The sequence below is a fragment of the Zosterops lateralis genome, assembly GCF_965231275.1.
Source record: "Zosterops lateralis genome assembly, chromosome: 7".
Lineage (NCBI taxonomy): Eukaryota > Metazoa > Chordata > Aves > Passeriformes > Zosteropidae > Zosterops > Zosterops lateralis.
Genome location: NC_139767.1, coordinates 17,224,407 through 17,240,020, shown reverse-complemented (window position 1 = coordinate 17,240,020; position 15,614 = coordinate 17,224,407). Strand labels below are relative to the sequence as shown.

Genomic DNA, 15,614 nt, shown 5'->3' with positions numbered 1-15,614 from the left:
ATAACCCACCTGCAGCCAGCAGGACTCAGCATGGCTCTCTCAGTGAGCATGGAAATACTCGCCTACAGGTTGGCTCTTTTCCACAGCTGTGTCAGTCTCGTATACTTTATCGGGCACTGAAGTATGATCATTTTAGAGAATCTTTTACAAAGTAGTGCATTATTGCCTTTTCTGTATTCGCTTTGTTAGAAGTCAGTGTCTGTGCAACCTTCAGGTGGTAGAAGCTCGGGAGACTTTGTATCAGTTTCACAATTTTTAAGAAAAGAAAGAAAGAGGTAATTTATAGCCAGCAGCATGCCTAGGGGCCTGGAGGCTGTGCTAGAATTTATCTAGCACTAGTAAACATATGAAAATGTGAGGTCTTGTGACTGGAGCCAAGGACAGCAACCTTCTAAAAGTATCCAAAGTCAAAAGCATTTCTCATGTGCTAGACTATCAGTGCTTTTAAAGGTGATATCTTTCCTGTCACCATACCAGAAAACAAACCTTTCAGGGAGGTAACATACTCCCTTTCTCCACCAGCAGTACAGTGTTTATGCACTTTTGTAAGTCCTGTGTTACACATTCTCTCTTGCCCTGCTGTCCCTACCCACTGTGGTTTGCCTCAGCTGTGGAAACAGGAACTGCTGAGTCAGCATGCTGATGAAACTCACACTGTTTTCACACTTCTCTGGGGAGACTGCCACAGCAAGAAGGTTAGCAGCAACTTATATCCTGGAGGGGAAGAAAAAAAAAAAAAAAAAAAAAAAAGAAAACAGGAGTACTTAAACTGTCTTACAATTGCCTGAAACAATAATCTGATTTTAAAAAAACTTCTCAAACTGAAGGAGGCTGTGGGACCCAAGCCCTGGTGGCAGATGAATGATCACACCTGGCATACACAAGCTCATAATCAAGTGCTTGGAGTTCAGCAAGTGTCATTTTTCTGTTCTTTCTCTTGATCAGCTCAACTACATTTTACAAAGCCAAGATTCAACTGGCTGAAGAGACAGAATAAGGACATCAAGTTCAGCTCAGCTGTCTGGTGACGATGGAGAGCAGCAGCCTGGTTCTGATTACAGACTCATTCAGAGGTGAAACAGCTCCCTTGGAGCTGGTACAAGATAAGGGACTTTAAAAATTCAAATAACCTTCTCAGAAGTGCCAGGTCTCCTAAAGAGCACAAGTGCCAAAGAGGAAAGAGATTTGGGAGTGGCTGCATCTCTGAGAGCAACATATCCATGGCACAGTAAAGAGTAGCTAAGGTCAGCTAAATGGATGGGAAAGTTAACTTGCCAAATGGTTTGAAAATGGGAAAGAGAATCAAACTGATGGAGACATTCCAGGAAGCTATTCTATTAAAGACATAAATAGGGTGTTATCAACAAGCTCAAAGTGAACAAAATCAGCTTTAGTAGCATGAAGATGGCAGTGAAAAGAGGGACAAGTTAACTGCTCCAGGTACTATCACTATGAAAGCAACACCTTCTCACCCAGATGCCCCTGGTCTGCCTTAATTTAAATGAGATCTGCTTATTTCAGCACCATGATGTTTGCATGTCATTATTTTTACACTTATTAGAGAAATTTAACAATGAGTGTATGACACCCATTTCTTGATTTGCTATCATGAGATTTGTTAGTTGAGGCTCAGGGCTGAAGTATGCCTGTTTAAGACAATGAGGCAGCAGAGATCCATGTGTGAGTTGCAGAGGATTATCCAGGGTCATCTCCCTGGGGCTGCTGATTCACCCCATGTAGGAGAGAGGAGAGTTTAGTGTTAAGGTTTCAAGGCAGGGCTACAGAGCTGTAAATGAGAAATCATTAGACTACACATACTTACACATTGACAGTGGACTATCTGGGACTGTGACAGAACATTTACAACCTCTAAAGCTACTATTTTAGCAGAGGCTGACATTAAAAGGACAGTAGCAGTTGAGAAGAGGTAGTCTGCAGGCAGATAAGGGTATTCTGTCAGTAGATGGATACTGATAGCAGGGGATCTTAGTGGTATACAAGTGGTATGCAAGAAAAATGTATCATAAAGGTGATCTAGGAAGAGAAAATATAGGCTGGTACAGTCCCAAGTATTCAAAGCAAAGAACAAAAACCAAAACAAACAAAAAAGAAAAACATGCACTTATTTGATGCTTCGCCAGCCCTGTTTGGAGAGTCAGAGTACAACACCTGGAATATACAACCTAAAAAGAGAAGTTGTAAGCGTTTATTTTTGCCTGCTGTCACATCTTTTGCAGTGCAACTAGTTCATCAAGAGTGAAAGTGACAGCAAGGCAGCAGTTTTGCTGTGCCTATAAGACAGGTCAAACCATCACAAATGAAAATTTTTGAATAAGTAGTCAAACCTTTTCCTGAGGAAGTGGAAGGAAAGCAGTGGTACCTAGCTGTCTATAAGAAGAGCTGGAGAAGCAAGGCAGGCAGGCACACGTGCACGCACTCACTGCCACATAAATAGGGGGAATTTGGAGGCCAAGACTCAGATCTGCCTTGGGGAAGGTGAACAATACTGTGGACACTGACCATGAATCTTGTTACTTGATGTTTATTTTTGATGCTAAGATTCAACCACATGCTGCTCTAAGAGGATTGTTCTGTCAATTTTAGTGCCAATCACAGGCTCTCAAATTAAGTTCCAGGCACCATTATGCTCCAGCTTAGCTCACCGTGAGCAGGGAGCTGCTGACTCTCCTCAAGTGCTGGGAGCTGGCAATTCCCACCGGAGATAAACCCAGCTGCAGTGAGAATTCCCTCTGTCAGCAGAGGTGTCACCCAGCAACACATCTTTGGCCTTCGCTTACAGGGTTAATGATCACCCAGGGAGGCAAAGATTAGCGGGGTGCTACAGAGTGCTGCAAGTGATCCCTTACCCCAGCCAAACTGTTTGCTTAGGACTGCAGCTCACCAAAACCTTGTCCAGCAAACACTACGCAATGCTGGGAGCGTTGCTCCAGTGCCTCATTTTCCCTATAGTGCTTCAAATGCCTGTCCTCTGCAGGCATGACACATTTCTGTGGAGCATTAACATAATACAAATTATTTTACTAACCTCACAACAAATTGTTTACAGCTGTTAGCAAAGTAGTGCTCTTGGCTTGGACAGCCAGCTGGAAAAGATGAGTAACTTGTCGCAGTTGCCCCACCTATCCTTATTTATTCTTGAGAAGAAGAGGCAGCACTGCTGGTACTGCTGCACCGCACTACTGAAACGCAGAGAGGCTTCTTATTTAGGTCGAATGGGGAGTAACCCAAGCGCGGCGGTGTTTGGGCAGAGGCAGCAGTGCTTTGCTGCAGCCACCAGAGAGAGCTGCTGCTCAACTTTTGAGCAAAGCTTGGGCAGCTCCTGGTGCGGCTGACAGGAGGAGCGGTTCTGTCAGTGTCACGCACAAGCGCAGCTGAGACCCGCACCTTCCCTGGGAATGTGACGCTGTGGCTGACTCTAACTCTCACACAGTGTCTATGTCAGCAGGGCACGGGACAGGTCTCAGGAAACAGAGAGAATTGTGTTTAAATAAACATCCTCATGTTTGAAGGTGCCCCCACATTAGTCATCACTCCGAAGGCAGAGTGGAAATCAACCTTCCAAGACCAGAGTAGGCTGAATATGGAGATTATCCTAGGGGATAGATTGGATCCTTCCCACAGTACAGAACAAGTAAGTCTCTCCTCTTTGCTGCAGTGAGAGGCTCTACGGGTACAGTCACATGACAGTCAGTCCAGAATTGTGCATGAAAACCAAGTGCTTAAGCATGGAGTTTGTAATATTTCTGATGGTTATATCTAGTGTTATCAGAGGAGTGACTCTGCTAATACAATAGCCACAGAGCAGATATTAAAACCAGCTTGAATGCTAAAGTTGGATACAGATTTACAGCTCAGCTAAAGCTTATTACACTGCTATTGACTTCACTGGAATAGTATCTGTGGCTTACAAAGTCAGACAGTCTTATTAATACATTAACATTTTTAATGAAGGGTAAATGGATCAAAATCTGGCTGACAGACATTCAAGTTTACCAGTAATGCAAGTGTTTCTTTTGGCAATTAAATGCTACTGAGCAGCAGCTCAGAAGTGCTAAGTATGGAGCCTTACATTTTATTATCCCTGCTCTTTCCCAGCAGTTACTGATTCCTGTCAGTGAACCTTTCACAGGCTGGCCAGATTTTGATGGTTATGATGCTTTCAGATGTTCAGGGTAGCGAATAGTTTCCAGCTGACATTCATCCTTGCTGATTTAATTCAATAAGGCGACCAGCAAATACAGCTAATGTTCCTATAAAACAAACTAGCATAAATATGCCAAGGAGGAGATGATCAAGCACCATTGCAACAAACTTCCATTCTTCTGCAGCCTGGGAAAGAAACAAAGGAGATGGTAAAATCTCTGCAGAGCCTTTGTGAATGTTTGTTACAGCATTCGTGTAGTTTACTATCTTTAACAAGGGGGAAGCTCTTCTATAAGTGTCATTATTGCTGTGCAAAAATGCTGATTTTCTTCTCAAAAGCAGGTCAGTGGTTAAGAAAGCCTAAGCAACCTGGAAATACAAATTTCAATGCTAAACTAACCAGAAACTCTGGAAATTTCCTGAGCAATTTAATATATATAAAAAAAAAAAGTAAAAAGTTGAAAAGCTTAATTTTTAGGCCATTTGTTGCTTCTGAAAGAGAGTTTAAAATCTTGAAAGCAAAACGCTTAGTTTGACCCAACTGACTTTTGTTTTTCCATGGCTTTTTTGTTCTCATGGGATATCTAGTGAATTCCTATTAATTTAACTCTAACCCCTGTTTTCCATACAATCTAATGTCTTGTAAAACCTTCTTGGTAGCTCCATCAGTCTTTTTTTCCAGTTGTGGGATATCACGAAGCACTTGCTCTGTACCTTTTCAGCGGTTGCTCTTGGCAGGAGCCCAGCACAGTAAGAACATGCAGAGTGCAGGGCAGCAAGTACAGCAGGGCTCATGATTTTCATCCTGTAACTCCACCTAAAGAAGTGGCATGTGCTGACCTAAAGCACCTCCTGCTTGTGCCTTGGTTCTCCCACAAGTAGAAGAGACTGTTGTAATTTATCTTGAGGACACTGACAATGAATACTGTTTTGAGGTGGTTCAGAAGTGAATGCAATGAAGTGACAGCCTTCAGAAGCCACAACCTTCAGTTTATTTAGGGAACCTGACTTTTGAAACCCCCTGGAAGTGATACATCAATAGTGCCCAGATGACACAAACAGCTGGGCTCCACTTCCGAAGGGGGCATTTGCTGGTAACCTGAAGACCCTCCTTGTAAGCCAAGGAGGAAGTGAAGCCCAGAGATGTTGAAGCCACGCCAGCCCTGCTGAAGGCAACAATTTGTCTGCAGAGAGGCAAAGGAGTCATGGGGAACATGAGACTACAGCCAGAGCCATTTCACATGCTCCAGGAATTTGGTCACAGGAACAAACACTGTGGTGTAAATCCTGTCCGTGGGAAGGAGGCACCTCCTTTTCAAAAGCGTGGGTCAAATTATTTTTTCAGAGAACCTCTCTGTCTTCAGACTAGCCTGTAGCTCAACAGGAGAGGTCTGTGACCACTTAGGAAGGTGAAATACCAAGACTGAATTACCCCTGAAAAAGCTGGAATAAAAGAGGGTTTAATTGTACTGAATGTGCTAGAAGGAGGCAGGGCTAGGTTTTCCTAGGGAACACTGCCATGTGTGACTCTATATGCTTTTATCCTTCCTTTGGCTTGCAATGTGGAAAAAGTCAGTAATCAGAGTAGCTCATGGCATACTTCATTTGGAGGGACTACTTGTCGTATTCAGGAATAAAACAAAACCTTATCAAAATTGGAAATGTAATTTGTAAGTTACATTTAACACTGCTCAGAGAACACTAGTAGTCTTTTGGAGTTTGGCTTGCTTCCTGGATTTTCAAAAGCAGTAGGATCTTACTTACCACAGGGGCAAGATGCCCAAGTGGGAGACAGAAGAAATGTGTTTTGGAACTTGCTTACAATTCATGAAACTGGTTTTCTCCTCACAGACACTCCATCTCTATGGCTTCCCATATTACATAAGGAAACATTAGCACTGACACTTTTTCCTTTTCTATTATTTTGGGAAGCCAATATTCACTTAACATCTGTGACAATTATTTGTTGCTCCTTGTTGACTCCATTAAGGGGAGAAGGCTGTCCATTGCTAGAGCCAAACCAGGGCTTGGAGTGTTTTTGTAAGGCAGGGATATTTTGCCAAAAAAGTAAGATGTAGCAACTTGAAAGCTAGAAATGAATCGTGCACAAAAAAGTGCCTTACGTTACTGGCTTCTTGGTCCGATTTCATAGTTTCTGCAATGTATTTGATTCCCTCTATAGCATTTTTCACATCTGGATTTTTGGTAAGCGGGGAGTAGAAGTTGACAGGCACAGAACCTGACTTCCCAGAAATGTCAGAAATATCAATATCTTCTGCAAAAATATTTTTGTCTTGTTTGTCTCTTGATGGTCGTTTCATTGTAGAGAAAAACATGACGTTTGGGATTGTGTCAATAAAGATCTGAAAACAAAGGAAGAAGATGACAGTTGCTGATCTGTGGGGCTGTGTTACAGCTGCAGCTGTGCGCTGAACAAAGACAAGCCTCTCCCCTCCCAGATTGCTTCCCGTGCTGGGTCTGCTACAGATTCCCTCTCCGACTATATCACAGCCCACGCCTTAGTTACACTGGGGCTTTTGTCAGCCTGTGTCCCGGGGCACGGGGAGTCACCCGCAGGCCTGCAACACGTTTTCTGAAAGCCGTTTCCCCTGCTGTACACCCAACATCCACACATGAAGGGGGAAGCGATGCTGCGAGGCAGATCCTCAGCGAGCATGAGCTGACAGAGCTCTAGCCATCTCATCTAACTTGAAATGTATTGCCAACAAATCTGACTCGAGGAATGGACTACAAAGAAACTCCTTTGGCTACTACGGTTTGGTTTCACTGTTATGACTGTTGCTATACAGGCATATAAGGTTTACAGTCAGTTCCTTTGGAGTGACAGAGACTTGCTGCCAGAGCAATATTAGGCATACGCAGCATTTCCTGATGAAATTTCCCTTCTGCAGGGATTGTTTGTGCTGTAGAGGGAATCCAGTATAAGCTGTAACCTTAGAAGTATAATTAGAAATACACAGAAAAACCTCCTTTGATGTCATGGCTTAGTATGAACCCAGGCAGGCTTCAAAACAACAAGGATTATGAGATAAATCAGATGATCTTTGATACTGTCTCCCTGGCAAAGAACTTTTAGTGACAGACAACCAAATTTTTCTACAACTTATGATTACCATTTAGACTCCTGTGCAAGGATCTCCTTTACTCCCAAGGGCTGCGGAGCAACTGTATACTGGAAAAGTACAGAGATTTTTTAGCTTTTGCTAAACCATCTTTTGCAAAATAGGATGCTAAACTCAGATATTCCCAGTGGCCTTTGTGCTCTGCAGTCATGCAGCCTGGTGGACTTGGTCACTGGCAGGCAGCAGTCCCTTGCAGTCAGATGGAGAATTAGACCAGGATATGTAATTCAAGTCCAGATGGACATTTTCTTTTCCCTGCTCCCTACCTTTAGCTGCCCATATTTTGTCTCATCTGTTCCCTGCAAGACTCTGGCCCAGTGGACAATTTTGTTACTTAAAGAAGCAGTTTAGCAATCTTGCTAACTTTATGCACAGCTAAGTAGTAAACACCGGCTCTTGTGCCTAGAGACCTTTAACATGATGCATTTGCTTCACCAATTGTTTCTGACTTTTATTAGAAAACCTGCCAATAAAATATGGAGCATTTGGTGGAAACCAGCAAGTGTGCCAGGCCAGAGAGCTCACCTTCCTGACCCAGTGAGGCATGGTGTGTGTGCTCGGGGAGCGGTGGTGGGTGTTGATGACGATGACGGTGATGATGATGGAGGCAATGACAAACACCATAGTGAACAGCATGTATTTGCCGATCAGAGGCACTGCGCTGGACGTGGAGGGAATCAGCTCCACGATGACCAGAAGGAACACAGTCAAAGACAGCAGGACGGAGATGCTGAGAGTCATTTTCTCACCTGTCGTAAAAAAGCCCCCCAAAATCATTGCTGCTCCTATCATTCAGTACAGGGAGTATTTATTTGAGAAGCAGGATGTGGGTGAGAGCAGTTCACACAAACACCTATGTGCATTTGCAGTGTTGTCATGTCTGCCAACATCCAAAACAGCAAGTAGGCTGGGAAAACCTGAGAGCCTCAGCTCAGCTCCAGCACTAAGGTGGAAATTACCAGAATTACTGGGCTGAGGTGTGAGTGGGGATATTTTCACTTGCTAGGAGCATTTCATGGGCTCTGCATTTTGAACAATGCAGTGTATGCACCTGATTAGTGCTTGGTCCACAGCCTCCTGAGAGTTTGCTTCCCTTACTCTCTGTCTCTGGGCTGAGAGAGCCAACTATAAACACATCTGACATCAGGTCAGCTGCTATGCAAGATCTCGCATGTGGAGGATGTCATAAATAAATTATAAAACATTATTTTTTCTTCCACAAAGTTCAACTTTTTATCTACAAAGTTCAACTTTGCAGAAAGTTTTCCACTCAAAAAACCATACATGAAGCATTTAATGAGAAGGGGCTTACACTGAAATTAAGTGGTATGAAAAGCTGCACAAAGGCAAAAAGAAGCAGAGGAGATGGTTGCAGGGAGCATGAGTGGCTCAGCAGAGACAAAGGAGGCCAGAACAGGTCAGGATTACTCTGTCACATGAGGTGATGTGTGTGAGAGCAGGTAACAAGCTCTCTGCTCTGACACAATGCAGAAGGGCCTCTGTCACCCCTGCATGCTCATTTGCTGCAGGATGTACTAACACACTGACTACCTATGGCAAAGCAAAAAAATTATCCAGATAAATCTTTAGCTTGCAGAACTTAACTGGATAGATAGTCAGCAATTTCTGCAGGAAAGCACCCAAATTTATTTATATCAACAGTTTCAGTTTTCAGTACTTTTCCTTTCTTTGCAGAATATTTAAAGCCATTACTTTTTAGTGGAAATGCCCAGTTTCAGTACACATTGGCCTTCAAGTTGGCTGATGGTTTCAAATACTGGGAATTTCTCAGGAACTTCTTAGAAGAGCAATTTCTATGGAAGTAGAATGAATAAATTTACATACCTGAATCTGTGGGTAAGTAAAAAACTAACCCTGTTAAAAAGGAGAAGAGCAGGCAGGGGATGATGACGTTCACAATGAAGTAGAGAGGCAGGCGTTGCATGAGGAAGTGGTAGGTGATGTCCAGGTAAGGGGTGTCAGGGCAGCAAGCATAGTAAACCCAGTGCTTCCAGCCACGGTAATCCTTCATCACCCACTCCCCACTCTCCATGAAGTTACTCAGATCTGGACGATCACTCTCCTGGCAGTAAAACACCCAAACAAATTCTTAATATCAGGTATTCCGAATCAAAACAAAACTTGGCAGGTTTGGCTCAGGAGCAGGATTCCAAATAACTCATGCAAATAACTTTTGGGTTTTTTTTTTTTTTTTTTTGTGAGTGAATAGCTCTTGTCTATGTTATTTTGCCTTAGAATATCAGTCTCTACAGAGCATTCAACTAAATATTTTTCAGAAACAGTCAGGGATAATAGACTGAAAAAATATTACAGATAGGAGACATACCTGAGGGGACAGGGAAAGAGTCCTTGGCAATGGAAAGTCATGAGCAGAGAAAATGTACCCCCTCAAAAAAGCCCCAAACCCAAGAAAACAAACAGAAGCAGAACAGGCATCACCATAAAAAGTGGTGCAAATCTTCCAGAGGACATACAGAAGACTGTCAGGGCACAGGGATAATCTGTATGCAGAATTTAGGAGCCAAACCAGGAAATCTTGTGCTAGATCCACAAATGAGAATTTTCTATTTTACAGGCAGGGTCTGCTTGTTTCTCCAGTCAAAACTAGGTAATTTTCCATTCTAAATCTGAGATTTCTCTAAAAACATTTACAGGTCTTTGCTGTTTTTCCCAATTACAAACTTCTTGCTTACCGGGTTAATAACAACCATTGTACCATCATAGGTCCAAGTTCCCAGCTTCATACTGCAGTTCTGCTGGTCAAATGGGAAGTGTGTGACTATAATTTCACAGTAACTCTTAAAAATAGCTGGTGGTGTCCAGGTGATCAGACCTGTGTGCTCCAGGAGGACTTTGGTGTATTTTACAATGGCAAAATCACCGTCTGCACTGCAGAAAGGAACAAGGACATTTAAAGCAATATGGGCAGCATAATCAACAGTCACAAAAGGATTTCTCTGTCTGTGGGTCAAATGACTCCCCAGTGCCTGCTCCTGGGGAAGCTTACTCTGAGGAATTGTACCCGCTGGAGATGTCATGGGAAAAGAAAACTGTCCCACCACAGTGGTGCCAGAAGGCAGAACTCCTCCCTCCCTCCCTCAGCAGCTGGCACCCCTTACTTGTTGTAAAGAACGAGGTCTGGCCGCCAGATATCATCTGAGGGGATGCGGATTTTTTTTACGCCACCGTAGTCATCTGGATTCCATTTGAGGTTGACATCTGTCCATTGCTGAAGAGGGAAGATTTCAGCCCCTGAGAGCCTCTCCCAGCACTGGGGTTAGTTTGAGTACTTCCCAGAAACAGTTCCTCCCTTGCAGGCAAGCATAAACATATGGGAGTGGGACCTGCAGCTCATCTTTTACATTAACTTCAATTTTGGCTTAAGAAGCTTATTAAAAAACCCAAAAGAAAATAATACAAAGATAAATATATCAGAAGCCTGCTGTTAGAAATACAACTCCAAATGCTTTTCTTAAGACTATTAGCATCTGGAGCACTTTATTCTTAAGATCGCAGTAAGAAGAAATGCTCTGCTATCTGACCCACCTGTCCAAGTTGACCCCAAAAGTAGGACAGTGTAGTTAATTCCTGACTGTGTCTAGTACATTTATTCGAATTAGATGAAATGGTTAAGAATATTTAGCATTACCTGTTTCAGGCGTACGTTGGTTGTCACAATCTGATTTACTTCATCCTTAAAAAAAAGGAAAGAAAAAAAAATAAGGCAGTATCAGGAAGCATCAGGATTAAAGGATAAAAATTGTTTCTTTAGAAAAACACCACCATTTGGCACAATCACATGAGCCAGTGGCTCAGCATTACCCGTGTTCATACCGTACCACACTAATGAGCTGGATGAGCTGCAGCCCCACAGTGACAACGACGGGGTTCCGATGGTCCTCCACAGGGCGCACCACCTTGTTGTAGTTACTGAACAGGTCCTCCACCAGGCGACTCTCGTCCTCATAGCACAGCCCCAGCCCAGCTGCACAACAGCAGAGGTGGCACCAGTCAGAAGGGGCAGGGAACAGGCTACAGCACTGTCAGTCTGAGGCTGGCATGGAGGAAATGCTGCCAGGCTAGCTGCTGGTGTGGGGATAACATCAAGTGCTCCCTGTGACAATGGCCTCCAACCAGGAGATGAGCAAATCCAAACAGGCAGGATTGTGAGCATCAGACTGAACATTAGGAGTCTTCCAGCCTGAAACTGTGCTAACATGCACTACTTATGGGCAGTTAAACACTAAATATCCAGTCTCAGGGATTTCTAATGTCGCCTTTTCCACCTGCAATTCCACAGACCTCCCTGGGACAGTAACATTAAAGGAGAGACCCAAGCATGCCAGTCATTGAGAAGGCATCACCACCCCAAACTCCCTGCATCTGCAATCTAAGGGAACAAGAGCTCCTCTCTACAATGGGAATTGTGCAGGTGGTGAGAGAAGGAAACCACTCACTGTGTGGGGTGGGCCCATGGACAGCTCTGCTCACAGGCTGCCCAGCATGACTTGGCCATGCTGTGCCAGAGCCTTGAAAGAAAAATTTCACAAGTGAAAATGGCAGGGAGCAACCCTCTTCCAGTGGAGCCTTCACAGTGCCTGTGCATGGCACTGCATTGCCAAGAAGCAAGGGCACTGGAAAACAGATGGGCCCTGTTTCCAGAGAGCCTGTGGCAGAAAAAGCAGGCACATGATGCCCTCAGATTGTAGCTGCTTCACTGTTATAAGGGAGGAAAGCAAATGTAAAGGATACTTGGGCATGTTTTTGTACATGTCCCCTCTTAAAAGTAGCGAGAGAGAACAGAACAGTTGAGCCTCACTGCAAGCATTTTTGGCAGATTGCACCTTTGTCTCCCCCTCTCTGTTGAATCCTGGGCCACAGAAGTCAACAAGAATTTTGCTGCTGACTCCAACCTAAGCTAGGATTTCCCCTGGTTTCCCAATTGACTTTTCATCAACTCCTTTTATGTAGCTGAGCTGAAAATGCCAAGGATTCTGCTTTGGCCTGCCATGAGATTATATTAAAATACTTGGATGCCAATGAGAAAAGTTGTCTGTTGCAGACAGGCACTGTTTGCTTCCCGTGCCAAGAGGCTGAGCAAGGGTGAGCAGGAGACATCTTCCAATTTTTAAGTTCTGATCACAGCATCACATCTAATTGAAGCTCTATACTTTATTAATCCAATTAAAATCCTTTCACATTGCTCCCTTCTGGTGTGGCCTGGTAGGAAATTAGCATGCTGCTTGAACATTTTGAAAAGCTTTTAGGATCACAAAATATTTATTCTTTTAAGGGACAGTTTAAAAAGAATTATCTTAGTACAGCACATGCAGCTGCAAATCAATTCTACTTCCTTGTCAGTCACCCCACAATTTAATGAAGCTTCTTGTAATGATTTTTCACATACTAAGTCACTCTTACTAGATCCTTTCACATATTCTGAACGACATGTAGCACTAGGGCAAATGGGAGCATGAAAAAAAGACTGCAGAGAGAAAAACAATTAAACACAAACTTCTCAGTTCAAAATATCTTTGCCTGAAATTACAAATATCTGAGCTGCTACTAATGCACTCCCAAAACTTTCTTTTAAATTATTTGGTGTGTTCATAAAACCGTACCAGTAGGACAGGCTGCTCTTGGAACACATGCTCACTCATGCTGATGTATATGCAAAGCCCAGGTCCCACATGCTCTGGAAGGAAAAAAAAAACCCTTCAAGGAAATGGCTGGAACACCTTTACCTGTGGAGATGAGGAGGAGGAGTGTGCAATGGACCTTCATCGTCCTCTTGCCGCAGTCACACAGATGGAGACACACAAAGAACCTCTGAGGTCTCTTCAGAGGGGGCTGTGCTGCCTTGCCAGGGCGCCAAAATATACCCACCAGGGTATTGATTTACAGCACCTGTTCTGGGAATGACAGCTGAGGGCCACTGCACCACTGGGCTGGACATGGGAGCACAGTGTGTTTCACCCATCAAATATCTTCTGCAGTTTACAGAAGGTCATTTTTTTTTCTAGGTATCAATGCGATCTGTGATTTACTAAACAAATACACACAAAAATAAACAAAGAATTGCCTGTAAGTAACTGAACCTCTTGGTGAGATCTCAGAAACTTTTTTGTGAATAGAGCAACATGCCAGGTTTAAGGTTTTGTTCCCCAGAGACAAAACAGAGCACAGTCACTTATTTCTGATACACCCCCACCAGAATACAGACAGCATGCTAGGAGGAGCCTGCTCCCTTGGCTTCACAGAGGGATGGGAAATCTCTGAAGAAGTAAATAAATATTCTCAAGAGAGATCCATCTCCTTGAGTCTACCAGGACTTCCTGGTAGAGCCCCCACCTTGATAGCTCTTAACTAAGTAAGAGAAGACACCATACCCTGCTGGCTGCCACCACTTCTATACTTACTGAACTGAGAAAGTCAAGTGGTAGAAGCATGACTGGTTTGTTTCTATAGCAGGGCAGATCCAGTGGATTTCTGTAGGGTATGCAAGTTCTTGCTCTTTATTGCCATAAATCACCTGGAAAGGAGTGAAAATGATATGTTTGGTAATAATGACTTAGTCATTCAGGCTAGCAAAGAGAACAAGAAACACTGGAAAATTATATATATACACACACACATACCTATCTACTTCATATATACACAATTATCCACTCTGAGCTCAACAATATCACTCAGGAACAAAACTTTGAGACAGATAGTCCTGTGAAGGGTTCAGCAGCATAAGAAAAGCAAGTCCATCAGTTTCTAGGACAGGAGATGAAGCAAAAAGGAAAGATACTACTATAAATCCATGAATGTTCTTTGCAGTTCAGGTAATCTAGTTTCAAAAGACTCAGAAGAGGCCGAGGAAGAAGTGACAACAACATCCACAATGCAAATTGGCTTCTGTACCTGGAACAGATAGAGAGTATGAACCATCACTCTCAAAGAAAAGCAAGAGAGAGCGCTTTGGTAGGGTCTGTAAAATCCCAAATGGTCTGAAGAAAGCAGATTTGGATTCACTTGCTGTCCCCATGCAAAAAAGTAGAGGGCACTGAGGTAAACTTAGAGTTGTCAGGCTTAACCAAGACACTTCTTTGCAGGGTGTCTGCAGTGGAGTTCAATGCCACAGGAATGTCTGTTTGCAGGGGTTTTTCTGTATTCAGAAAAAATAATCTGCTAAATAATTTCATGCTATTGAATACACACACACACACTCCCCATAAGAAGTCTGTCACTGAAGCCCCAGAGTCACAAGCCTCGGGACTCCAGGGTGGTGTACTGGGGATATCTTGCCTAATGCTAATGGTGTTCTTGCATTTTTCTCAGGCAACTGCCGTGTGGAGATAGGACATGGCACTCGGTGACCTGCCACAACTATTCCCATGCAGTGTTCTAAATTCTCCTTTCCAGAAAACATTCCCCACAAAAACCTTTCTTAGCTTTGCCTCTGGGTGACACCAGATGTATTTTCTATTTCTGCCGGGTAGCCTTTGTGCTGTCTGCCAGCTGGCTTGTGTTTCATGCTGGATGCCTTTATCATTATTTTAATTATTTTTTTTAATCACTCTCCCTCACCCACCTCCCTCCACTAAACATTCAGCCTCTGCATTTACGCTTATCCTCCAGTAAAATCTCTCCATCTACCTCACTGTGGCCTCGTTCCTGGCCTATTTGTGGCCGGCAGCTCCCATTGTTGCAGTGATCTTATTTCAAGCCCGGGTCTGGCTGCTCCCAGCCTTTATCCCGGGCCAGGCAGCTGCCCTGGGGATACAATTGCATGGAGGCATTGCGGGAATGCTGACCACGGCCCTCCGGATCCTCTCAGGGTCTCCAACATTCCAGGCCGGGCTGCCAGGTTCTCTCTGGGCAGAGGAGAGTGTTACCACACTCCGGCAGGTGACAGCTCTCCGGTGACAGAAGTGTCTGGCCCTCCTGACAGGGGCCGGTTCTTGGGGCCGACAGGGTGCAGTGTGCGGGCCCCAGAAAGTCTGCAGCCCCAGCAAGGTGTTATTTCTCTTGCAGCTGAGCCGACCCCAGCCTGGGAGTTGGCATCCCTCCCTGGGATCTGCCTCCCCTCCCTGGGAGCTGCCTCCCCTCCCTGGGATCTGCCTCCCTTCCCTGGGATCTGCCTCCCCTCCCTGGGATCTGCCTCCCCTCCCTGGAGCCGGCCTCCCCTCCCTGGGAGCTGCCTCCCCTCCCTGGGATCTGCCTCCCTTCCCTGGGATCTGCCTCCCCTCCCTGGGATCTGCCTCCCCTCCCTGGAGCCGGCCTCCCCTCCCTGGCTGG

General features: G+C 44.3%; 1 protein-coding gene across 1 annotated transcript; it reads right to left on the bottom strand.

The window, feature by feature from the left end:
- Nucleotides 1-3,886: 3,886 nt before the first annotated feature.
- CHRNA1 (cholinergic receptor nicotinic alpha 1 subunit) lies at nucleotides 3,887-13,164 on the bottom strand. The gene is made up of 9 exons (XM_083865668.1): nucleotides 13,073-13,164; nucleotides 11,168-11,313; nucleotides 10,978-11,022; nucleotides 10,448-10,557; nucleotides 10,022-10,217; nucleotides 9,153-9,390; nucleotides 7,833-8,056; nucleotides 6,288-6,527; nucleotides 3,887-4,350 (listed from the first exon to the last, which is right to left on the bottom strand). Exons 1-9 carry the CDS (start codon nucleotides 13,110-13,112, stop codon nucleotides 4,219-4,221), a joined length of 1,371 nt encoding a protein of 456 aa, XP_083721794.1. The 5' UTR covers nucleotides 13,113-13,164; the 3' UTR covers nucleotides 3,887-4,218.
- Nucleotides 13,165-15,614: the final 2,450 nt, after the last annotated feature.